Genomic DNA, 27337 nt, shown 5'->3' with positions numbered 1-27337 from the left:
ATTTTCTGGCAAAGAAATTTGGGGACACATTATATCTAATGAGCTAAGCTGTGTGTTCTGTGCAAGTTTTTTCAAGTCAAACTTTGAGCCTTGGATTCAGTCAAGATTGGTTGCCTCATAGAAGCTCTCATTTTTCCAAGGGCCCATTGAAATGTAACTGTTAAAGACATGAGTTTCTGAAAGGGATCTTGATCATTATTAATTTGCTCCTGAAATTTGAGAAATGGCTTTATGAAGGGCTGAAGTGGATCAGCTCTTTTTCTATGAATCATAGACTGGGCCAAATACATTTATTTACTTGATGTAGCCTAATATGTACCTGTCCTCAATGGCTTTTCTTCAGAGGTAACTAGTCACTCAGGAGGTGAATATTCTGTTCCATTCTTCCTCTGTGCTGTTTGCTAAATAGGTATCTTTGAGTTTGAGTCAAAGAATAACTTATTTCCTAAATGTTGAGCACAAAATAGAAACTTTCTATTCCTAGAAATGATTATTCTCATTAAAATGCCACACATGCAGTGATATTAAACTTCTGCCAAATATGGATTTATTTTTTAGAAAATAAATGCAAAAATCCCATAACCTGTCTTTATAAAATAAAAATCCAAAATTGTTATTTAAATTGATTTAAAATGTATTTTCATGCTTGATTACTATCAAGTTAAAGGAATTTTCACCTCTTTTAAGACTGAAATACGCATGTTCTTGTGTGCAAACCCCAGAACACTTTGGAGGTTTCCTTTAGGGCTGAGAGGAACTAGATAGAAGGAAATGTATGTAGCAAGTTTCCTGGACATAGTGGTAAATGGTACCTGATCCCAAAGCCCAATGAGGAAAACATATTTTCCCCCTGTTCTGGGAGTTTGAATGTTGAACATGTACAACAGAGAGGATGAAGGCAGAAAGTGCAGATGACACAGGAGTTCTGGGCATATGGGTAGGCTGTCTTGATACTGAAAAACCAGTGTTGAGAGTATCTTTCTGTAGATCCATCCCATTTTGCTTATTATGCTTGATAATAATGAGACTGGGGCTGCTTAAGACATCAAGGATAAAGAGAACCAGAGCTACATGGTGCTAAAGGATTTTCAAAATTGTCTATATGAGTTATGCATCCACCCCATTCAGCCCTTTGGAAGAATTCCTTCAAACTGTCATCTATGAACCAGCTGCATTAGAATTCCCTGGAGTGCTATTAAAAATGCAGATTTCTCACTCCAGACTTTCCAAACCAGAATGTGCTAGGAGTGAAGCCTGGAAATCTGTTCTAATAAGTAGTCCAGGTGCTAATTTTGCATGCTAAGTTTTACAAAAAAAATAAAAACAACAACAAAAAAAACACTGTACTTTTTAAAATCCAGGTTTATCTAACATATGTCTTTTCTAATACTGTACTTATTTTGAAAGAATGATGCATGATGTTTATTTTCTATGAATATAGCTTTTAATCATCAGTTTCTTTCTCCCTATTTGAAAGAGTTTAAAATACTGCTATCTCTAGATAAACTAGAGAGAGATGAATTTTATCCATTCTTTAGCTCAAGGTTTCTCAACCTCCACACATTGATATTTTAGGATGGTTAATTCTTTGCTGTGGGATGTAGTCCTGTGCATTGTATCATGTTAACAGCACCCCTGACCTTTATGCACTATATGCCGGTAGCACATGCCTCCAAGTTGTGACAACCAAAAATGTCTCCAGCAATTGCAAAATATCCCTTGGGGGATAAAATCACCTGCTAGTAGAGCTGAATCAATTATGAACTATTTGTTACTCAACTCATACTATAGTCAGAGCTAAATTTAATAAGTGCTTATTTAACTTGCTAGACAGGACATGAACATTTCACATGCCATAAAACCCACAACCATCTAACAACCTAATGACATGGGCATTATTAATACACCCATCTTATAGATGAAGAAACTAAACCTGAGATAAGTGAAATCACTTGCCCAAGTTGTTAACCAGCTCTAGGTAGAGGAACCTTGTTTCAAATCTAGTCTGATTCCAAAGTCAGTGGGTTTTGCCACTGGGATTTATACCTAATTATGCACATAATATGTAGTTAGTAATGTGTTTCAGTATTCTAACCATAAATTTAAATAATCATCTTCACAAAGCTACTTGAAATCACACTACTATTCCTGAGATAAAATGTCAATAGATCACTTTAGATGTTTATTTTCCACTCTTACCCTGAATATAGTTTCCAATTATATAATCTGTGACATTTCTAAATGCTTCCTACTTTTACCTTTCTTAATCTGTTTAACAATCCATTTTCATTATTAGTGGCCATTGCATCATAAAAATAGATTGACTGGGCTTCCCTGGTGGCGCAGTGGTTGAGAATCTGCCTGCCAATGCAGGGGACACGGGTTCGAGCCCTGGTCTGGGAAGATCCCACATGCCGCGGAGCAACTAGGCCCATGAGTCACAACTACTGAGCCTGCGCGTCTGGAGCCCGTGCTCTACAATAAAAGAGGCCGCGATAGTAAGAGGCCCGCGCACCGCGACGAAGAGTGGCCCCTGCTCGCCGCAACTAGAGAACGCCCTCGCACAGAAACGAAGACCCAACACGCCATAAATAAATAAATAAATAAATAAATAAATGGATTGACTTTTTTCTAACTATTTAAGAATACGATCCATCGAAATTTTCAGAACCTAGTCTTCTTTTCTAATTTCATGAAAATGATATCCAAATCAACAGCCAAGTTATTAAAATTATGATTATCAAAATTCTTGGCCAATATGGGAAGACTTTATAGTTTTTCTTGATGTACTACATACAGCCCAAACTGAAGCAGCCACTTCATTCAACACTCATTTATGCATTCACACTCCAAACCTCTGTGAGACTATATTTAAGGTACTGTGTGGAGGAGAAGGGAGCTACAGTTTACAGAGCACTTACTATACTTTCTCCACCTACATTAATTCACTTAATCCTCACAACAACTCTCTGAGTTACACTTTCTTTTCATTTTATAAATCAGAGAATAGAGACAGACTGTGCAAGAAAAAAGCAAGCAATAGAGCTATTTGAATCCAGAACTGTCAGATACGGAAATCTGTAAATCTGCGCTCTTTCATCTACATGATGCAACTAGGCAGCTAGAAAAAGGCAACGATGTCCTTGGTGTAATAGAAAAAAAAAAGAAAGACAAGTGGCCAAGAGACAACATATGCCAAAGGCCAAAACAAGAGTACAAATGGAAAGCAAAAGAGAGAAAAGTCCATTCCAGCTGGGGTGACCAGGAAACAAGTCCATCAGGAGGAAACTTTAAAGTTGGGCTTTGGAAGATTAATCTAAAAATGAATGAAGAAATTCCAAAGAGGAAATGGATCAGCAAAGTTTTGAAACATAGAAGAGATTAAATTACATACCAAAAACTAGGGCAGTATTGGAAATGGCTGGACACAGTAGTACACGTGAGTAGAAGTAAGAACGTCAGGAGTGAGGTGATGAAAAGGGAAGTTGTGAAGAGGGTTTGATGAAATGTAGATAGGATAAGGAAGACAAGAGAAGAGACCATAAGTCCATGACATCTTGGAGATGATGGAGTTTAGGGTGATCATAGAGGGAAATCAATTATGCCCCTAAAGTCAAGTAAGTATGAAGCTTACTGAAATTGAGAAGAGAGGAAACTATGAAGTCAGGGAGACAGAAGGTGACCAGCATGCATGTAAGTTCAAGTAAGATGAAGGCTTGCAGGGGAGTAAAGGGGCCAAGGTCAATAAAGTTGGTAAAGAAAAAGAAGATGACATAAATATTGTACAGAAATTTTTGTAAAACTTTAGCTTTATTGCTTAATAACTATGTGACTGGAAAGTTACTTAATCTCTCTAGGCTTCTGATTCCTTGTCTATAAAAAGGGCAGTGCTGTGTAATGGTCTAGAGCATGGTTACTAGGCCAGACATCTGGGATTCAAAGCCCATTTCTGTTACTTATTAGTTGAGTGATCTTGAACAGTTTATTTTACTATCTATGCTTCATTCCTCATCTACAAAACATGGATATTTACAGAACCTATGAGTTATTACAAATTAAGCACCCAGAAGAATGTCTGGCATATCCTAATCATTTAAGAGGTATTAGTTGTTCAATGATTATATTAATCTATTATATTTCATAGGATTGCTGTGAGGCTAAATGAAATAATATACCTAAAAGGCTTAGTCTGGTGCCTGGCACATAAAAATAAATCCATAAATGTGAGTCAGTCAAGTAGAAATAATCATAGCCAATGGTGTTATGCTAGTGTGTGCCAGACACTATTCTAAATTCTCATTTTAATCTAACAACTATATTAGAGGGCCACCACTACTATTCTTATTTCACAGATAAAATAACCAAGTCCCAGTGAGTTAAATACATTGCTAAGGTCACATAGACATTAAGTGGGGAACTATGGCTTATAATGACTCAGTCTGATTGTAGATCCTAGGTATTTAACCACTAAGCTCTATTGCACTTTAATAGGGGCAGAACTAATACTAGCACTAATAGTGCCAGCAGCAACAGATAAAATAACAAAAACTCTGAAAGACCAAAACATTATTGAAAGATGGATTGTCAAAGCAGTGGGGAGTGAGAGCAGAATTCTACTCTATCCTTCCTATGGTTTGTTTGTTTGTTTGTTTGTTTAGTATAGTTGACTTACAACATTATATTAGTTCCAGGTGTACAACATAGTGATTCAATATTTTTATAGATTAAACTCCATAAAAAGTTATTATAAAATAATGCCTATAGTCTCTGTGCTGTACTTACATGCTTGTAACTTATTTAATTTATACCTAGTAGTTGGCTTTGAAGTAAGTAGTTAAATGGAGAAGCCCATTTCAGGAGGGTTGTCTTTTTATGAACAAAATCTAAGCTTCACAAAAGAAGTGGAAGAAATAGTAAAACTGAGTATGGAAAAGAAGTTCTAGGATATAACCTAGGTCAGCACTATGATTTCCAGAGTTCCTCACGTATGATCAACACCTTAGGAAGCTTGTTCAAACACGGAGTGCTGGGTGCCAGAGCTTCTGATTCCCTAGGTTTGCACGGTGCCTGAGAATTTGCATTTCTAACAAGTTCCCTGGTGAGGCTGATGTCGCTTTTCCTGATATTAGAATCATTGATTTAGCAGTACTATGCTAGATATTCCCCCAGCCATCACAGAAGAGACAGATCTGGGGCAAGGGACAGACCCAGAGAGAACAGAGCTTGTCACCACAGCTGAAGTAAGAGCCTTACCTTTTATTATAGAGGGGAGCAGCATGGGTGGAAAGGAAACACCTGCTGAAAAGGACAATGTCCCTTATAAAACACAAACCATAATTAGATCATTTGATCAAGACCCAAAGTGAAGTTCTTTGACCTGGTTTTGATTGTCTTCATTAACCAAATTGACCGAGCAGCTGCCATATTTTTCTTGGGGGCATATGAACAGCATGACATAACATTAGTTAAGAATACACGTTCTATGGTTACACTGTACGAATTCAATTTCCAACTCTAATTTCTTACTATGTCTGACCTTGTGCAAGTTGTTAATACTTGAGTTCTCTAAGCCTTACCTTCTCCATTTGTAAAATGGAGATAATATGTCTTCATAATTCAAGGGATTATCATGAAGATTAAATAAATCACTTATGAAAGGAGACAGTATCTGGTTAACAGTAAGTAGTTTATAGTATCAGTTATCATAATATAGAAATTCCCTAACATTCAACAGAGTTTTCAGAGAAGTTTTATTCTCTGTCTTTTTCTTCCAGAATGTTTTTGCCCTAATTAATAATGCTATTTCTGTGACCATGGATTCAAAGTCATTCTGTATTATCCTGAAATTCTAGAAGCTTAAAGTGCATGAATTCTAGCTCCCATTCTGAGGGCATATAGAATTGATTAAAATGCATCAGCCTCTCAATCTGTGCCTCAACAGTCCATCTAAAATACCTAACAGGAAACAAACAAACAAAAATTGACAGCCTTCTTCAGATCAATTTTACTTGTCTTGGAATCCCCACAGACTTGCCCCCAATACCTACCCACCATACACGCACGCATGCCTTTCTTTTCCAGCTAATTGCCTCTCTCAGATATTCCTAAAGCACTGTAGATCATTTTTATAAGACTTAACCCAAGATATCATGTGTTCCTCCATCCCCCACATTATCTGTGTCTCTTGGAGGGCACAGTCTAGGTCTTTCATTTCTTCAAACTCCTTGATGGTAGCAGAATACTTTGCTTGTGGCATGCTCTTAAGAAATGATCACCAGTTACTTTTTTATAAAGATTTTAAATCGAGGGAAATGAAATCTTCCCTTCCTGAGATATACGTAGGTGATAACAGGTATTTTTTTCTTTGAGCTTTCTTTATCCCAATAGCCTTAAAATCAATTGACCATTTATTTGTTCTCGAGTTTTTAATGGGGACAAACTGCTGTTCTGGGTATCCTAACAATCTAGGAAGCTGAGTTACTCTCATAGAATAACTATAGGATGGTAGCTATGGACTATAGAATTTAGAGTACTCCTGTGGATAAATCCTCACTTGAAATAGTTGCTGAGTTCAAGTACATGACCCAGTCTGGCCTCATCCTTAAGTCTTCCAGACAACATTGTGGAATCTCCTGAAACCAACTGCCATTACACTTTCTGTTCAGCACAACATCCTCATTAGCTTTTGAAACCACTGTCTTTGAAGCTCTGCTTTCAAAATTAAACTAGGTGCTTCAGAGGTGATATATTGTTCTCTTAAAGAATCTCTCCATTTATCAATATTTAACATAGTTGTGTATGTTGTATTATGCTTGATAGTCATGATTTTTGTTTGGCTTGATGTTACAAAAACAAATATAAGCATTGAATATATTTTTGATAACTCAACAGAAGGAAATAGATTACATACTAAGAAACATTTAATATTCATGTGAGTTTTATTTTCCCTAGCACCAGTCTCTGACACACAATTACATTTCACAGCAATATTGCCCTGAAAATATTACCCAGCATTACCTGTTTTTCAAGTTTATCAAAAGACTTGTCTAAAAATCAAAACCATGCAAATAAATAGATATTTTAAATTATTCCACAGCTGTGCTGCTCTTTCCTATGGACCTAGCCCAGCACTAAGTAATATAGTAATTTTTTAAAAGAGACTATAAAATAGATTTTTTTAAAGAACATACACACAAATCTATCCAATAGGAAAAATATATTTAGTAAAGAAGCACATCATTTGAAATCAGACATACTGGGGTTCATATGCCAGATCTTCCTCTTACCAGATAGTGATCTTTGGGAAAATAACTCTGCTATTCTCTGTTCAGTTCTCTCATCAGTAAAACAAGTATAATAATGTCTGCCTTATAGAGTTGCTATAAGGAAGAATGATGATATGTATAAAAAGTTTAGTGATACATATATTTATTATTCTATTTAATTCTAATTGCATCTGCCTCCTGAAATGGAAAACTAAGGCAATTATGAAGACAATTTATATTTCATATCCTCTCTCTTCCCACCCCCAATACAAATGTACTGTTTAGGGTGAGGTAGAAATTTTATACCTCAATGATCTACTTCACATTGATTGAAAAGCTCTTCTGATATTCACTCACCCCTTTCCATTTCACATAATTAGAGTGTCTCTTCTGTGTTTCCATGCAATGGAGCTGGCTTTCTATTTTTCCCCATTTTAATCTAAAAGCTAGATTTCTGGACTCTTTTTAACTATGGATTAGGAGAAGGCTGTCCTCTACTCCATCATATAAATTAAACAGTCATGCTACTGCTTGACGTCAGGAGGCTCAAAGAGAAAATTTGTGCTGTTTTTCAGATTCATTTTTACAATCTTTGTGTCTTTTGAAATTCCACTGTGGATTTTTTCAGGTGCATTTTTCAATGCCTCGCCATAGGTTAAATGTTAAACTTTAAAACATATCAAATAATAATGTAGTTTATCTGAGAATGTTTTAATGAATTGGTGATTATAGAATAGACATTTAAGACTCTATTCAGTATAATTAACCAATTACACATTTGTAAAATTAATCCAATCTCTGATTTATAGCCTGGGCTTTCCATTTTTTTTGTTTTTTGCTTTATAATCCATTTCAGTTAAGAAACTCACATAAGGTCTGATCACTGCTTCTTCCAAATAAAGGTGAATAATGTGAAGAAAAATAAAGAAATATTATATTTTATATTAAAAAACTTTTTTAGAAATAAATTCCCCCAAATAAATATTTTTCCATTTTTAAATAAATTTTTGATTTTCTGGCTTGTAAATCTAGGTTATCTATAATATCAGGCAGTATTTATATCAGTATATGTAATATCAGGCAGTATATTTATATCAGTGTACTTATATTTATGTTAATACCATATATAAAAATAAACCATCAGTGAAAATTCTAGCAAATTACACGAATTTTTTAGCAATAAATGAAACTAATATATTGCTTTTGCTGAACAAATAGTCAAACTATCTAATTAGTAATTAGATAAATATTGCTGAACTTGAAGTTCCAAGTAATAAGATGAATCTCAACTAAAATGATATTTTATTCTGTTTAAAGCCCTTCTCCTTATAATTGGCAGCTAAAGTGCTACCTTGAAAACCCACTCCTGGTGCAAACATAAGTAAGTAACTGGGTTGAGAAAGAAAAGCAAAGAAATGTGCAAACTAAATATGAAAAATCTTAACTTTTCTGTGCCTGAAGAACAGGATTAGAAACTGATGGGTGCTCTAAATGTCTCAAAGAACATCGTTACAATTTCTGTGAAATGAAATAAGAGCCATTTGCTTATTAAGATTGATTTTCAAAACGATAAACCACTTGAAAGCTACTTAAAATTGTTGTTTTCCTCATGATTTCTCTTGCAGCAAATGACATACTAAGATGAATTCAATTTGCTTATTTTCAAGTTAAAACCTCATTTTACTTGTTTCTTTTCTGCTTGTTATATACACACACACACACACATACGTACACTCCAGTATTCTTAAAGTGATTATATGTAAGATAATATAATCATTTCACACTGTAAGACAAAAAAGGGAAAAGAAGTGTGTGTGTGTGTGTGTGTGTGAGAGAGAGAGAGAGAGAGAGAGAGAGAGAGAGAGAGAGAGAAGATAGAGAGAGGGAGAGGAGGTTCTATATTACCAAACGGATTGCCAGAATTGAGAGGCATATAGTATCCCTGATACAGAAATGTTTGGAAAAGCAAATGCAGTTGCTGAGAACCGGCATCACGCCCTGCCTGATGATTAACATTCATTGTGACCCAGAGTGAGTTAACTGTGAAATTCCCAGTCATCTTCTCTTTCTATGACCCATAGCCACAAACAACCTCACATATCAAGCCCACCCGACAAGGATTTGCCCGGAAGATGTGACAGGAACACTGGTGACTTGTCATTTCTACAGATGATATCTATTTTCCCGGAATCAATCAATCAGTTTCCATTTGCGTAGGGGCTTGTCACTTAACAGGGATCTAGTGTTCCTCACCCCAGGTGTGGCACTAATCCTCTTCTAGAGGGTCTGCAGGAATAGACTGATTCAGGCTGTTTAATGGATTTAATCTAATCAAATCAGGACTCCAGTGCCTCCCTTTGTCACATCTGATGCCCCCATTCCCAAATTAAAAAAGGAATACACAAGCACAAGCCAGCCCTCTGGGTCCCTTGATACCTCATTATGTTGTAAAAATGACTTCATCACTCATGACAGAGAAATTAGACAGCCCCAACAGTGGCATATGGCAGCGGGAGAATCATTCTACCAGCTGCCCACCTGACTCTCTCCTCCCTCAAAATCACGTCCCTCCCCCCAGAGGCTGCTTCTGCACTGCAGTAGTAGGCTGTGGCAGCCGCAGGGGAAGGCAGACCTAGTAAGGGTGGGAGGAGAGGAGAATGGAAGGAGAGAGAAGCGTGTGTCAGCAAACCACGTGCAAGCCCTTAGGGACCCCTCCTCCCAGATACATCTATTCATCTCCTGGAAAGGGTATTTTCTTTTGTCAGAAGAAAAGAAGGCCTCTTCTGCATTGCCCCAGATACCTAACCTATAGAGCCCACAATGGGAAGATGGCTAGATGTTTGATAGGCAGCTAGATGAGTGAAATAGAGATAGTCACCTCTGGCCCTGAAAGACTGGAGGACTATAAACCAATTCCATCATAGCAGGATGGTGGTCTCTTGCAGCAGGCTTTATGAAAATAATCTGAATTATTTTCTCACCAAAAGGAATTTGCAAATATTTCTCACTGGAAGTGTTAAGAAACCCCTGCTTGCAATCCACGTTACAATGGATAAGTAAGTGTAGAGGAAAAAAGATGATAGGAGAGAGAGGGAGAGAGGGAGAGAGGGAGAGAGGGAGAGAGGGAGAGAGGGAGAGAGGGAGAGAGGGAGAGAGGGAGAGGGAGACAGTGTTTGGTGATGAGACTTAAGAATCTATTTCCAATGCTTATTACTATATATAAAGCCCATCTTCATTATTTTATTTCTGTGAAAGAAAAATGACAGAATAACACCAGTAAAATTATTTCTTTCTGGACTTAAAATATGAAGATGTGTTTAAAATATCTTTGTTCATCTTCCTAAAGATCATTCTCACATTTTCATAATCAGGCAAGCCATATATTTACCTAAAGTATATCAAACTCCACTTACATAAATGCAAATGCACATTAGTAAACAGTTCTATAATCCATGTATTAAAATTTGTTCATTTTTAAGTATAAATCTTCTCTTTTTTATATCAGTAGTACAAACTGAGCTGTATCAATCAAAATTGCAAGGAAGAACCTCTTCTTTCTTGCAGACAAAAGTTTTAAGCTATCCCAGTCACGCTCAAACCTCTTCAATCTTCTAGAAGCTCAAACTCCCAAAGGGCTGCATCAGGAGAAAAAGTTCCAAATACCACGTTTTTTCCTCCAGAAAAATCACACTATTTGTCTAAGTATTTATCAAGTTTGGATTTTGCCTTTTGCAGGGAAAAGAACAGAAGCACTCATGTTATGGCCAAATAATTTGGGAGCCAGTACACACACAAAAATACAGTATGTTTCTCCTGCCACGAAAATCTAAGAATCCCTTGGGCCTGCTAAAGCCTTCTCTCTCTAATTCGTGGATTTCTGTCCTGGATTTGGGACATGATAGATTGCAGGCACTCATTCAGAGAGCAGAGGGCTCAGCTTGCTACTGAAAGTGAACTTTGCCATAAAGCAAATAATATGAGGCAGGGATGATACATTTCAACATAGAGAGAGCCTGTGGTCATGTATTACTGGACACCTGAGTTTTAGTCACAATCTCTTTGTGACTTTGAGCCAGTCACTGCCTCCCTGATTCTCCATTTCCTTTCCCGGTGGATAAAGTGAGAGGATTGGATTAGATGAGCCCTGTCCAGGTCTAATATGGGTTCTTTCTGTTATAGGGAGTTCACTATATGCTACACATACATGTGATCCTCAGTCTCTTATCTGAATAAAGAACTGTTTTCTCTTTAACGAAAGTTAAGTTAGAAACTCAAGAAATACCTGAAAAGGTAAAATGTTGCACTTGGAACTGAACCCTCTTTGAATAAAGGATAGGGGTGGGGGAAATAATCTTTAATTTTCATCAGAGAAGACTAACCTCAAACTTAAATGGATTTCTCTAAGCACATTTATAATGCCTGGCCAGAATTCAAAGATTGCATGCACTGAAATACTAGCACTCTCTACACTCTTGGCTATAAGTAATTTTTTAAGACAGCCCTTTACAAGCCTTCAAATGAGACTTATGACATTTTCAGTGAACAATAATTTTAATTGTGAAGTGTGTATGGGAAAATAATTTTAAAGGCAGAAATCTGACATGTGAAAAGAGGTATTTTTATCACAATAGAAATAATCTTTTTGCATTACTAATACTTACAGCAAATTTAAACACAAGTGATATCGAGTGATCACAAGAGGTTTTTTCTTTCAATTTTTTCTGAATTAAGATGTGATTGAAAATAAATGATAACAGCCAACAATTATTGAGTGCCAGGCATATCTAAGAACTTTACACATATTCTCTTAATTAGCTGTCATGATACTCATATCAGGTAGATAGTTTGATTAGCTCCCTTTTACAGAAATGCAAACTGAGGCTCAGAGATGTTAAATAATGTTTTAAGTCATTCAGTTATTAAGTAATACATTCAGAAGTCTGAACCCATGCCATTTGGCTTTAGATCCTGTATCTTAACCACTATGTAATATTGCCTTTTGTAAAAGGTGCAAAACACTTTGTGATGTTTATTTCATTTATTCCACAAGTATCTATTATGGGTCAGGGTCTCTTTGGATAGAGCAGTGTAAGTAACAAGGACAAAACTGCTTGCACTCATGGAGCTTACATTTTATTGTAGGAAGGCAGTTATTTCTTAGTTATAGATCAGAAAGAAAAATAGCGGTATGATAGCTGGCAATAGTGTTACATAAATAATTAAAGCAGAGTTGGGAAGTCAGGAGGACAGAAGCAGAACAGGGAAATTTTTTAAATAGGGCTTAAATAATATTGCCACCTAGACAGAGGCAAGAAGAGTCTTTGTGAATACAATATCATCCATTAAAAATATAGTGTTGACCAAACTTCCTTTGGTAAATCTGAACCTCTTTGGTTATGCCTTTGTAAAAATTGTGTTGTTTCTCCCACTAAATACTTGACCAGGTTCCTCATCACTCTCTAAATGCAAGATAAAGATAGTTTTTTTAGCAATTTCACGTTCATAAATTTTTGAGTTACTGTAAGCCCTATGCTCTTTATTGTTTAAAGACAAAATTAATTTGCCTCCAATACCTTCTTATCACTGTATTAAATGTTTTCATCTTAAACATTACAGATTTTGTGAGGAATCTTCCTTTGATTCCCCACTCTAAAGCCCTCCATGGATTTGACTAAATTCTCTGGCCCAGGATGTGCATTAGCCCTTTAAGGAAAGGCAAAAGAAAAAAATGATGCAAGAGGTCTCCCTGAGACCCAGTTTCCTTTCGCCGCTACTCTCCCACCTTCTCTCCTCATTGAGCAGGACAGCAAGCATACTTAGAATAGGACAAGAAAAAGGACCAAGAATCTGTATTCTGACCAAGAGTAGGGCTGCTTTTGCTTAATCCATGAAATGGAGAAGCCAAATTATCATTTGTTTTTCATTGAGAAATCTGCCAGGAAGTGTAACCAGAAGCCCTTCTCTCTAGAGGAACTGTCTCCACACACTTCAGTTCCTCTGCTCTAGTTCCACCCACAATGCTGATGGCAAACACTTTCCAAAATGAGTTTCTTTTACACCTAGAGGGAAAGGACTCTGTCCCCAGTATCTCACTCAAGGGAAATCTTGTTCTATTATTAAATGATCTATAGGGAAGGGAGAATGGGTGTACAATGCCTGTAGGTGGAAAACTGGTCTTGCTGTGTTGTTTTTTTACTGTTTTTGAAAAGGAAATATACATCTTTCAAGCAAATTCTAAAAATCTTTAAAATTTTGTGTTAAAAAAGTCTTCCAAGATAAAATTCTATGTAGCATGTATAGGACTAATTGGACATTCACCAACTTGTCAATAAAGGTGTTTCTGGGTGATTATGTTATTTATGATTTTTTATTATCCTCTTTTTAATATATTTTTATTCGATATGTAATACTTTTATAATCAGAAAAGGGAATGTTATACATTTTAAACCTGTTTTCACAGGAGGCTGTATATTTCTCACTGTATGTTTTGTAATATTATTTTCAAAATAAAGCAAGTATGTAAAAATCTTAAAATGTGATAAGGAAATGAATCTATACTCTTCTATCTGTTCACAAGATTTTACAATAAATTTTGACTTTATTTTCTCAGCCTTGGAGAATACAAAGCATTGTGTATGAAAATATTGTTTCTCTTCCCTAAATATCCACTTAAAGGTAAGGTGATTTTGGATTCAAATAATAATTCTAAAATTCAGAAAATTTTTCCCTTGAGGAAAATCTACCAAACAAATTAGAACCTGAGTCAACATCAGTCTTTTCTTTACTAAACATGACACAAATGCTAGCAATGAGCTTGATTTTTTTTTTTTTTTAACTAAGAAAACCTGTTTACTGACCTCCCAGTGTTAGAAAGAGGGAATGCTGGAGCATCCCTGGTGTTTTTTCCTGGCAGGAAAATGTTAGCATTTTAACATTTGGCAAGCTGAAGGTTTTGACTCTGAAAAAAGACTTAAAGGCACAGCCATTATATTTTTATTTCACATTTTATTGAGTTTCCTTTTTTCTTTTTTGGTGACTTGTTGGATGTTTTCCCAATGAAGTGAAAATATTTTACATATGTATGTTTGGAGTATCTTTCTGGGAAGTTTGTTTTGCTTTAGAAAATATTTTTAGGAAAAAGAGAGATTCAAGACACTGCATTTTGGATATAAAAGTCAAAACTCTAACATGTTCATTACCAGTAATATTCCTTTACATTTTTCTGCCTTATATCAATTTTTAAAATTTATCCCATCCATAAAATTGGGTTCTCTACACAGTTAATAATTTTCAGTTTAAACTGATTCATTTTTAAAAAGAATATTTTTTTCTCCTGTTGGGTCTGAGTATTAACCATAATCATGTCAAGGTAAAGATGATATTCAAAAGGCACTATTCCTAGTCTATTGCACTCTCCTCTCGACATTTTGAAGGCCAGACCAAAAATCCTCACCCTAGGGGCATTAAGCCTAAAATAAATTTCCAAGAATCTCTCCCTAGGCCTTGGAGATGACTGAGAAATCTTGCGCAGGAAAACACCTCTGGTGAATGGATTGTAGGTGACAAAAGCCAGGGAAGGGGCCTTGGAGATTTCACTGAGGGATAGGGAGCGACCAGTTTAGGAAAGCAAAGAGATCAAGACTAGAGAGGTGCCCAGTTCTAGATTACTTCCCAGGAAAACTTGACCTTTTGCGGGGAGCGAGAGGGGTGAAGTCATAGGTACAGGGTCTGAAAGAAGGCCCAAAGTCTTTATTTGGGGTCTCTATGTAGCAATAACTGAAAGGGCGGAGTGCATCTTTTCTTTCTCAGCTTAACACTTAGATTCAAGAAGCATTTAGTTTTATTTATCAAAATACACACAATGAAGCAAATGAAGCTGTCTCTCACAGTCGGCGTGCCAGGCTGTGCTCCTTGACACCCTTATCCCATCAGTCCTTTCGCCTCGTATTTCGGGGTGCCTCTGCAGGTGGCGCTGGGGGCACTGCTGAGGGCTGGCGCTAGGACCTCGGCTGCAGCCACCACCGCGGCCAGGCTGGAGGCCTCTGGCAGCAGCTGAGCGCCTTCCCCACCCCCGCCCCTACTCAGCAGAGCTCATTAACAGGTGGAGTCGCACCCGGGGCGCCTGAAATCCCGCCTGGCTCCATAGAAACAAATCCTGCAGACCCAGAGCACCATCTGGGCGGGCTGTTTTTTGCGCTCTACGGGGAGGTCAGCATCACACGGAGCAGGGGCACCCGAAGGACGTGCACACCAGAGCGCAGTGACGCCCCCCATCCCTTTGTGCGCTCGGCGGCGCCGTCTCTGCTCCCCGGCTCCCCGCCTGGCCTCAGCTCCTAGCAGCCACGGAGGCACGTCGACCATTTCTCGAGAAGCAGGTTACGCCAGGGCAGGGAGGCGGCGGCGACAAAGTGCGCCCGCCGTGGAAAACCCAAATCCTTTGGGGCGCCTTATTCTGGAACGAGGCACAGTGTTCGAGCCCCGCGAGTGGGTTCCAGGGTACTAGGAGACCTCGTCCAGGAGTTCCCCAACCCCGCGGGGCCGTCGCCCCTGCCCGCGGCCTCCGCTGCCCCTCGGAGGGTATAAGTCCCACCTCCCCGAGCCCCCGCCGGGCCCGATGCTTTACCTGTTGGCGGCCAGCCGAGAAGCGATGTAGCCGCCCGGAATCTGGGTGATGATGTAGCCCCAAAAGAAAGAACCGTGGATCATCCCCACGGTTTCCGGGTCCCAGTTGAATTTGGCTTTCTAGGGGAGTAGGAAAACAAAACAAAACAAAAAACAGGTGGAGGGAGAGAGTAGAGTCAGTGCTTGGGCTGAAAATTCATGTTCAGTAATTCTCGGTCGAACAGCCCTCACCGCCCGGGGTACTCCCAGCATTCTGAGCATGGGGGTGGCTTAATTTTCGTTTCCTAACAAAATTGAAGCTGTATCTTCTTACGGAGAAGAAATGCCTCTTTTAACTGAAAAACCGTGCTCGTTTGAAATGGATTGTGATTAATAGCGAAGTTGGGCGCCCTGGCTTTGCTCCCCGACGACTGCCAGGAAGGTCGGATCGCCTCTGCGAGCGAGGAGTCATCAGGGCTCGAGTTTGGGAAATGAGGACTCCCCACGAAGGGATTCTGTTCGCTGGCTGGGGAAAGAGACACCTGACGCGGGTCCATTTAGCCGACGCCGACCACGCAGTAGTGGAATCGCTTGGAGAATGGAACCCAGCTGGAGAAATTCTGGGGAAGGGAGGTGGGGAGCTTGGGATGGAAGGTGCTGAAGTCGGAGGACCTAGTAGGAAGGATGGTCCCAGCACAATGGGGATGGGCATAGGCCAGAAAGATTTGGAAAAGCCCGGGGAAACTGGGGGACTCAGTGGAGGGGAAGGGGCTGTTCAGAGGTGGTCAGAAGAGCGGGAGAGGGTGTGTCTGAAGGTCGGGGCCTAACTCCGCCCTCACCAGCCTGGTCCGCTGCACAAGGTGAACCTTACAGTACACTGGGGAGAACTCTCTGCGCAGGAAAGATGAAAGAGCCCTTATCCGGCCTGGGGAACTGAGGACCCTTATTTTTCCTCCCTTTGAATAAAATTATGAAACCAAACGCACTTTGCACTGTTTCCCGGAATACCCAGGGCCCATCAGCGCTCACAGCTTCCCATCCACAGCCCGTCCCAAATTTTGCATCCCAACCCCCAACCCTCGCTCTGCTTGGCTTACGTTAGCTCAGATCACTAAACAGGAAGTCAGGGCCCACGGGTTTCTGTGACCTTGACGTTGACCCTCCTCTCCCTAAGCGTCACCCAACGCACATCCTAAGATTACAGGACTGGCTTCCCCGTGACCCCGAGACTGTCCTGCGCTGCATCGGCTCCCCTCCGACAGTCAGGTGGGACGCTCCTAAAGACCCCTCGGCTAAAACTGCCGATGTGTGTGCACAGTTGTTTGATTTGTTTTTCGGTTTCGTTTCATTTTGGTTATGGAGAATGTTGGCGAGAATCGGAAGCCGGGGAAAATTATAACTAACCTCCTGCTCTATTCTTCCGAGTAAAAGAAAATAGTTCGATTTAGATTTAGCGGACAGTATTAAGGACCAATTCCTTGTGTAAAGTCACTCTCCTCAAAACCCTAGTGAGCCAGATGTTTTATTTTACACTTTGCAGGGGAGAAGAGGAAGGCCCAGAGAACAGAAGAGACTTGCTCCAGCCTGAAAAGGGCTTGATTATACTGTCGCGTCCCAATCTAGAAGGGCAGTGCTCGAGGGGCCGGACAAGCCTTCCTCATTCAATGGGGATAGTGGGGCTCAAACAGGTGAAGTGGCTTTGCGAAACCACAGGGCCAGCTGTTGCCCACCTCCTTGATGACCTTGCCCCCGCGGTGGATGGTGCTGTTGTTGACCATGTCCACGATGGCCACGCCCAGGTTGCAGCGGATGCCGAAGGAGATGCAGAAGCCCAGGCCGCTCATGATGGCGATGATATAGCGACGTGGCAGACCGAAGCACCTGCAGTCGCACAGCGGCGCCTTCTTCTCAGGCACCTCCAGGGGCTTCCCATCCTCCGTCAGCTCGATGGTCTCCCCGGTCTCCTGCTTCTTCTCCAGCACCCTGCGCGGCACACCGTGGGGAGGCAAGGACGCCACGTGTTAGGCACCCCGACGCCGGCCCGTTCCCAGTTCCCAGGACCGGTCAGGACTCGGGGGATGGGCCCTGACCTGCTTCCCCTCCCTCAGGGGTTAGGGGACTGGGGCGCCACCAGACTTCAGGACCTCCCGGGCTCTCCAGCCTTCTTCCAGGCTCCCTCCCCGCGGCAACATCTCTTCAACTTTAATATCTTCTGTCCTATGGCAACCAGTGCCCATTCCCTCGGGATCCACCCCACAGCGTCTTGATTCACGTACACCGCCTGAGCCTAACTTTCTTGCGGGGTCTGCAGTTTGTGAGGGTGACCCGAAAGGCGCCTTCTCAGCGCCTGTGTAGACACCTCCCGCGTGCAGTGCTCTGCCCAGGCGACAGCCGCTTTCATCCAGCCACCCAGCCTCCCGAGGGCTGCTCCCTGGTGGGCGGGCCCAGGCACAGTCCTGCACCCACGCTACTCCTTCCTTCCCAGCCAAGTTGAAGGTTTCCGGGTTGAGGACACCGGGATCCAACCCCCTCCCCGCCAGCTAAGCCCTGGAGCCCCTGGCACCAAGGCCTGTCCCGTCCGGTGCCCAAGCGGAGAAGGTCTGTGAACGCTCTTTCAGTGTCACGCACTCTCCTTCCCCTTCCTCCAGCTCCTAGGATGCCAGTTCAACATTTACTCTCCTGTTACACAGCTTACTCTTTTATCCCTTGTTACTTGAGTTTGAAACAAAGGCCTCCACAACATATGGCCGACACCTAAGATTCCTACTGCCAGAACATGAATAATTAATTATTCACAATCTTGTGTCACTACTATCTCAGTTACAAACACCGAAAAATGTCATGGACCCATTTCCAAAGAAGTAAAATGAGACTCCCAGATTATACCAATGCACCCGCAAATCAACTCTGGTAAGATGTTCCACACCAAGGTAGAAGATCTCACATTTATGTTTCGTTTTGTGTTTTTTAACTTGCATAGTATTTCCTAAGATTTCACCCCACTGATTCAGTTGCTTTTAGGCTTTCCTCCTTGTGGGGAGGGGAAAGGGGAAAGCAGAGTGATAGAATGGTTTTACTAAAAGCTGATAGTGTTGTTTTGGTCCACAATATATCAGCGAAATTTCTGTTTAAAAGAAGAGGAATGTGAAGGGTAACACACCGTGGACCCTTGAGATGGATATTTAAACAAAGAACCTCTCCGTTTACGATTTGCAGATGTTTTCCAATCCACCATATATCTTTTTTCTATGTGTGCCCCTTTAAATGATTATATCCACACACAATTGTTTTCATACCCGCAGGTAAAGCGAATGAAAATTTTAGATCAATTTCAAGAATGCATAGCTTGGGAGACGGCTGTCAAGCAATTTGAGAACTACCAGGAAAAAAATGTCAAACTTCCAAATTCTACAAAATACCAACTGGGGAAACATCATAACTGCATTTGCGGCTATGTTAATACTTATTCCTAAAGCCCAATTCCAATGTTAGCGTACAGAGCAATTTATTCTAAGAGAGAAAAATTCAACTAATGTGATTTTTTTTTCATATTGGCTTCATGTGCTCATATATGCAAAGTTAAACTCCGCACCTGAACTCCCCACCTGATGGCAGTTGAGCTGGGAAAGAACAGCTCTTTCCAGGGCAGCTGCGGGACTGCAGGGCCTTTGCAGTGTCTACTGCCGCATAGGTGCATGATGGTGCCTACAAGAAGCCCACCAGGACCAGAGAGATTTGGAAAATTGGGAGGTGCCTTGGTCATTTTCTTTACATATCCTATACATTTCCAAAGGCTTCAATTTCTCAAATGCAAAAATTAGCGCTCTCTTAGAATCATTTATCCTTTTGTTTCTGCCCTTCTTGATTTTCACATTATTAAGAAAATGTGTATTCATTTAATATCTTGAAAAAATTTAAAGTTGTAAAATTTACAGAATAATTAGTATAGTGACTACAGGGAGGATTAAAATTTTAAATCATTTCTAGTACTTCCAAAGTCATTTTGCTGGTTATTATTATGGCTTTTCTTAAAAGCACTGTGACATTTCCCATGCAAGAAATAGACTTCTAGGAGAGGTCAAATAATTAAAAATGCATATACATTGTTTCAGATTTAAAGAGAGGAACTATTTCAGCTATCAATTATTGATATATTTTGATTCTTCTTCCTTCAGTACAGAAGGAAGATTCCACTGGGGGATTCTCTACTCAAGTGGTTTTAAAGCTGAGACCCAGCTTTCTTTTCACCACTACTCTTTGGAATTTTATTGTTTAATTTTTTAGGTGGTTGTGTTTTTTATTCATTTTTCTGCATTAAAGGAATTTAATTTGGTGTCACTATAAGCAACAAAAGAAAGGCTCTTTGAACAGGTGCAGGTCATTTCTTAATTGTAAAGGGGATAAATCCTCGGTAGGAAAGGATAAAAATCTGCAGGTACCAAAACAAAAATCACACACACACACACACACACACACACACACACACACACACACACACACACCAGACAGGTTAATTTAGTGCAACATTCCTGAATTACTAAGTAGGTTTCCAGAGCAGCCCCGCTTCAGCAATGAGCAACAAAAAAGATTTTCCGAACATATTACAATCTCTCTAAGCAACCAGGACTTAAGGAAATAGCTCTGCAGATTTTCTTTTCATGCTGAGTCCCAGGCAAACAGAGGTTTGCTTTTCCTTACCTGTAGATCTGGCCGAGGGATTTTCCAGCAAAATTCTTTAGTCCCTCTTTTCCTGGGGTCAAAATCCTTTGTTTTACCGACTCCATTCCTGCAAAGCGTGGTGTCGGCTCTTGCCAGATTTAAATAGAAATCGCTAGGAAAGGGGAGAGTTGCGCATATTGTCTTAATCGCTTAAGGTAGTTGTAGGTTTTTTCTTCTCAGCAGAACGGTATCGGTGTGCCTCTTGCAAGAGTGCGAGTGAGAGAGGGGAGGGAGAGTGAGAATGAGAATACAACAGAATAGCTGCATGCAACCCACGGGTTTCCTAATAGGAGAGTTGGTAGACACAATCAGAAAGTCTCATTGGAAGGGGAGGATCCGGTGGCAAAGGGCGCACGCAGTGCCATGGTATTTGGGCGGGTGCAGATGAGTCCTTGTCCTGGAAGTCAGTCCACTGGAAAACAATGTAAATTCCCGGTTTTGAAAGCCTTGTTGCTGTCAAATCTTCTGCCTTTTAAACGTGGGCGGAAATACCACAGAACCCTTGTGTAAGGACAAAGTCAAAAGAATAGTACTTTTTAAAATGGTGCCTTTGCGGTAAGGAGCAGAGCAATTCCAAAACTCATGGGAGCATCTTAGGTCTCAAGTGAGCGATACTGCTATAGTTTTTCCTCCTTGCCCACGACCTCCTCCCATCACGCCGGCGCAAACTCCGCTCTGCGGTAGTGTCGAATTAAGATGGAGAAAGCTTGCTGCTCTTTGAGGACGTGAGTAAATAACAGATACACGGTTCTGATTTGAGCAGCGTCAGGGAAGATTTTGTTTTCAGCACCGCTGACAGAGCCCGTCTGGGCGCTCCTCGGAAAAATTGTTCAGCACCAAGGACAGAGTAAGTTTCAGGAAAAGGGGAGGTTTCTTTTGGCTGGCCAGGTTGCCAACTTTCTAGGGGAACTGGGAGGATGGCCCTGACCAAAGACTATACTGGGGATCTTCAGGAATGGATGCTATGGAAACCAAGTGAGAAGATGTCATCATCGCCAGGGTTTGCAGGGAGCATGGTGCATTGAGCTCTGCAAAAGAGAAAGACTTTATTAAAAATTGACAAGTTACTTCTAGTTTCCTATGTTTTGACCAGCACGCTGATGCCAGCTCTGACAGTGTTGCAGGGAAGGAAGATTACAGCACACTTTACTTATGTTTGTGTTATTTGGGGCACAGGGGCTCCCTTGAATATAAAATATATGTATACAAAGTGCATAATTATATTGTTCCTGTGTTTTGTTTTAACCCCTGATAGGTAAGAAAAAAAAGGAAGGAAGAAAGGAGGAAAGAGAAGGAGGAAGCAAGAAAGAGGGATAGAGGGAAGGAGGGAGGTGGGGGAGGGAATAGAGAAATAATTTAAAAAAGAATAGTTTTCCTGTGTTCTTGGTTAAATAAAAGAGAAGCAGTTTAATATAAATTCCTTGGAATTGTATGCTTCTTCACTTAACTAATTTTCAGCACACTACTGAAATACCAATATACTGATGAAATTTGTGGCTCTACCTTGTGCTTGTTAACAAATTATCATTGATTATATTTTCAAGATTTATTTAAAATTATTTATAATCGTTTAAAATGTAATTTTTATTTTGTACCATCTTCTCCTAAAGCAGAACTACAGAGAGAAATTCATGTAAGATATTTGCTTTCACATATATGGGAATAGCATCAATGAATCTATTTCATTAAGCAAAGCAAGAAAACAATGCAAGCTTAATGTTAATTATTAATGCATTTGACATGAATCACGAACCTCTTAGATGAAATTCAGGCAAATAGTTACAAAACAGATTGTCCTTGAAACACATTCGCAAAGTCGAAATCCTTCAATTTCCTTTAAGCCAACAGGGGGAGTAGATTTTTCTTAGGGATTCTGTTACCGCATCTCAGAAGTATGGATCTAAGTACAGAATCATGTAAGAATATTACCCAAATAGGCCAAATAACACAATGAATATGCATACACTGAATGGATAGCTGAAAAAAATTTCAAAAGTAGCTAAAACTACCATTATTAAATTTAATATTTATCAAATTATATTTTCTATGAATTATAATAAAGAAAAGGGTACCGGAAGCATCTTTCTCTTATTTTGTTGTGCATTAAAATATATATTTCCTATTACAATACTGAACAAGATTTTTCTAAAACTCTGGAATGCCTCGAAATAGTATCTACCCCCAAGGTGATCAACTGTAAAAACGGAAAAAAGAAAACTCATTAAACTACCTTCCTCCAAACAAAAGATTCAAGCTTGTCAGGACTTGACTCATCAAGTGTTTTTCAAAATATCTAAGTTTTTCAAATCTTTAGTGACCAAGTTCATTAAATTTAATTCATTTGGGATATCCATTATTTTGAAATTCCAGAAAGTTATATAAAAAATAGAAGTCAAAGAAATATCTGTGAAGCTATGATGGTGACATAAAAATGATTTTTCCAAGCATTCCTGCTTAAGTTTCACCCGAAATGATTAGAGATCTAAACCACTGGCAAACTTGATTGCTAAGTCATGTGTGTGTGTGTGTGTGTGTATATATTCATATATACCATATATATGAATGATACAAATCCAACACAAAAGCATTGTTTGTAGAGTAAAATAATTACATTCATCTTATTGAAATCAATGTCATTTGGCTCTCTCCTCCATTCTCTTGATAAAAGTGTGAGTGTTTAAATCAGAATTACTGCTAATATTAATCTATTCATACTAAAAATATTTATTTAGTGCTAAAAATTTCACTAGGTTCTGAGGCTGTTCCCTGAAAGATCTCACAAGCTGCATGGGAAATAGACACATAAATACAATGACAGATACTTCTGGGTGAAATTGGACAAGTTAAGTAACCCAGCCTGGGAGTATAAAGTGTACAGAAAAGATTTCAGGAAGTGATGTTTCCTTGTCTGTCTTAAGACTTGAAGAGAAACTTAGTCCTGTAAAAATGATGACAGCCCAGGAAATTGGGTGGGGAATGATGGTGGCACTTGGGGAGATCCCAGCCAGAGGAGAGACATCTTGAGCAAAGTCATAAACAAGGGGAAAATGTTGTATGTGAAAAATTACAAGAATTGTTGCTAGGCTACAATTTAGGCTATTCTTAACAGCTACACCCAATATTAGAGACACATACTTACATATTACTTACTAATCCAACATATTTTCTTCATGCATGGTCCCCAAATCCAAACACTGAACATGTACTTTTGTGACCTTACTTTCACCAGATTTATCTTTATGCAAGGAAATATTAGTAGTTATACATATGGCATTCATTTAGGGACATTGAAAAAGTCTTTCATTCTCTGGACACCTTCCCTTACTGTTAATATTTTCCATCCAATTTTAGCCTTAAATTACATTATTAGGCAATTCTTTCTCTGGTAGAGTTGTCCCCTTTATCCAAGCACTCTTAGCAATAAAAGGAGAAGGTTTCATTGACTATAACTAACGTGTGTAGTGTTACAATTTATGAATGACTTTCATTTACATTATCTCATTTATTCTTTGGAATGATTCTTCAAAATAACTAATTTCATTCCCAGTTTTTTTTTATTCCCAGTTTATTGAGGAGGGAAATGAGATTTAATGAATTGCCTGAAGTCGTGCAACCAGTGATGAAGAAGCAGTATGGGTTAGAGTAGTTTTTCACCATTTAAGATTTTGTTAAAATACAGATTCTGATTCAATAGCTCTACAGTGGAGCCCAAGATTCAGCAATTCTAACAAGTTCAGGGCTGCACCTGTGGATCACGATTTGAATATCAATGGTGTAGATTATGAAATGTGAAATCAGCTGACCTGAGTTTGGGTCCTGGCTCTGCTGATTAGCATCCCTGCAACTTTGAATCAATTACTTAACTTTAATAAACTTTGGTTTCCTTATTTGTACAAATGAAGGCTTGCAGTAAGTGATCTCTATCAACCCTTCCACTTATAAAAGTCTCTGACTTTTTCATTAATTTATTCATTGATGTAGAACAATATTTTCTTCATTTCTTCCACCCTAAGATTTTTTTTATTGTATTTGAACTAAACAGCTAATAATGAACTGAAAAAAAAAATGCCAATGATATAGAGAAATATGTTCCTTTCTGAAAGTTCTATTTTCTTACATATTTAAAGAAGTCAATTTATTGTTTGTGTTTTACTGAGTATTTTTAAGTTTTATAAGCAATTGTTTAAATAATTGTCATCATAGTAGTCTTTGAAATTTACATACGATATTACCCAATAGCAATGTTACGTTTGCATTTGTTTATATCTTTGTGGTAGGAAATACTTTTGAGAGATCATTTAAATGTCTTGCAAATGTTGCCCTCTGGTGGAAGGATATGTTATTATTTTAGAAGCAATTGTCTTGAATTATGTAATTAAAACTGTTTTCCTTCCTTCCTTCCTTCCTTCCTTCCTTCCTTTCTTTCTCTTTCTCTCTCTCTTTCTTTCTTTCTTTCTTTCTTTCTTTTCTTTCTTTCTTCCTTTCCCTTCCCTTCCCTTCCTTCCTTCCTTCCCCCTCTTTCCTTCCTTTCTTTCTTTTCTTTCTTTCTTTCTTTCTTTTCTTTCTTTCTTCCTTTCCCTTCCCTTCCCTTCCTTCCTTCCCCTTTCCTTCCTTCCTTTCTTTCTTTCCTTTCTTTCTTCCTTGCCCTTCCCTTCCTTCCTTCCTTCCTTCCTTCCTTCCTTCCTTCCTTCCTTCCTATCTTCCTTCCTTCCTTCCTTCTTTCTCTCCTTCTCCTCCTCCTTCTTCTTCCTCTTCCTCTTCCTCCTCTTCTTCTTTTCTTCTCTTCCTCTCCCTCCTCCTTCTCCTTCTTTCTTGGCACTTGTTAAATTAAAATCTACACCTAAAAATATGAACATCCTCTGTGGGCAATATGTTTGCAATTACCTGACAAAATACTAAATGTCCTTAGAAATAACTTGGTTGTCTGGGAGTCCCTCAGTTAATGAAAGAGTCATTATAAAGAAACTTCACTCTGTTAAGATTTAGAAATGACGTGGTAATCATGGGGTAAAAATGGGTTAATGTTTTCAGTCCCAACAGAATAAATTGTGATAATTTTATAAGTATTTTGAAATAGTTATATAAGTTTGATAAACTTCCTTTCTCATCACCAAATATGCATATATATATATATATATATATATATATATATATATATATACTATATATACTTAAAGGCATTATAATTCGGGCTATTTATAAATCACTGGTAAGGTGTTTTTAAGGCAAATTTATTTCAAAAAATATTTATCAACAAATATTCACTCAACAGATATTTGCACTCACTGTGGGCTAGGTTCTCTCTAGGATGTAGTAAACCAGTTGACTCAGCACAGTTTTATAGCGTTTCATAGCAGTTGTACAGCGTGCACATTCCTAAAGAGAAAACTGCTTTGGAAAGGTTTTTTATAGTATGGCTTTATTTGACTTTGAATACTTAAACCAATGTTCATTCTAATTACACCCTTCTTTCAGGTTGAGGCTATACAAATAAGCTCTAGGATTCATCTGTGACTTTTTTCTTACCAAGGGTTTTTAAGTGGATGGATTTTAGTTCAGCTTTATTTGACTTTGCAGTGTTAGCTTCAGAGACATTTCCAAGAAATTATGATTATACAATTTCTAGAGAAACAGAGATAGAAGAAATAATTTAGTTTGTCTTACCCACATCTGTGTACATAACTCAGTACTTTGCACTGCTATATTTAATGGCCTAATATAAATTATCTTTTGATTTACCTGTGATCTGTCTGATTTAAAATTTGGATGTAGGGAGTTCTAAATAAACTGTAATCTTAAATATATATAATTAATTACCAAAATACATGTATATAGTCATATACGTAATGTGTCCTTTTTGTGTGCATCTTACTCTTTATAATTTACCATTAGAAAGATGTATACATTTTATTCCATTTCTTTCTTTGTGTACCCAAGGGGAAAAAATTCTCATTCACTTACACAACATTGTCCCTTGGAAAAACCCAAGTGTTAAAGTGAATGAAGACCAACTATTTCTCTTCTAATGCCAGAAAAGTATTCCTAGTTTTGAATCCCACACTATATACATAGAGCAATGCGATAAATTACAAAAGGACTTAGAAAGTATTAGCCTCTTTAAACTCTCAAAAAATTTTTTTCTTAAAGTAAAAGCTGTGATTGTATAAGAGAATATTGGAAAACAATTAATAGAAAAGAGATGCAACTTGTAAAGAGAATTAAAGAAATACATACTTCAACATGAAGGAGTCTAAAACAGAGATCACCCTGACTTAAGGTATTTTACAGACTAATAAATAGATTAAATGACAAGTAATATGTAATGTTCTTCGGGTCTGATGAAATATTACCTAATTGAAATCTCTCTCTCTCTCTCTCTCTCTCTCTCTCTCTCTCTCGCTCTCTTTGAGTCCTATAGGGATGCTATTTTGCTTTCATCATCCTGGGTTACTGATTCCCTTTGGGTACCATTATGCTTATCATTCCAGATTGTGGAATATGGTATTCCTTGGAAGAAAGCATATAACATTATTGAAATCACCCACTTGGCTGCAAACACCTAGAGATTGTCTGTTTAACTTCTTCACACTGTTTTCTAAGTCATACTGTGAGAGGCAGAAGGTAAAAAGATTTCATTTCTAGAATATTTAAAGTTACCCTTTCCAGAGTAAATATCTGAATACATAGTTTGATAATAGGATAGAATATTTAAAATACAGAATATTTAACTGCTATAAGCATACTCTAATCAA

The 27337-nt window shown here is 38.7% G+C and overlaps 1 protein-coding gene across 1 annotated transcript in view; it reads right to left on the bottom strand.

The window, feature by feature from the left end:
- The window catches only part of SLC17A6 (solute carrier family 17 member 6), a gene marked incomplete at its 5' end in the record, with an annotated part of 35863 nt that extends 15213 nt beyond the window's left edge, over window positions 1-20650 (bottom strand). The window contains 3 exons of the mRNA XM_082660883.1: window positions 15889-16007; window positions 17597-17849; window positions 20565-20650. Of these exons, the coding sequence (XP_082517009.1) occupies window positions 15889-16007; window positions 17597-17849; window positions 20565-20650 (458 nt within the window). The remainder of the gene's footprint in view (window positions 1-15888; window positions 16008-17596; window positions 17850-20564) is intronic.
- Between the last annotated feature and the right edge of the window lie 6687 nt (window positions 20651-27337).

This window comes from Grampus griseus (genome assembly GCF_964374135.1).
Source record: "Grampus griseus genome assembly, chromosome: 8".
NCBI lineage: Eukaryota > Metazoa > Chordata > Mammalia > Artiodactyla > Delphinidae > Grampus > Grampus griseus.
This window is presented reverse-complemented; position numbering and strand designations above follow the sequence as displayed.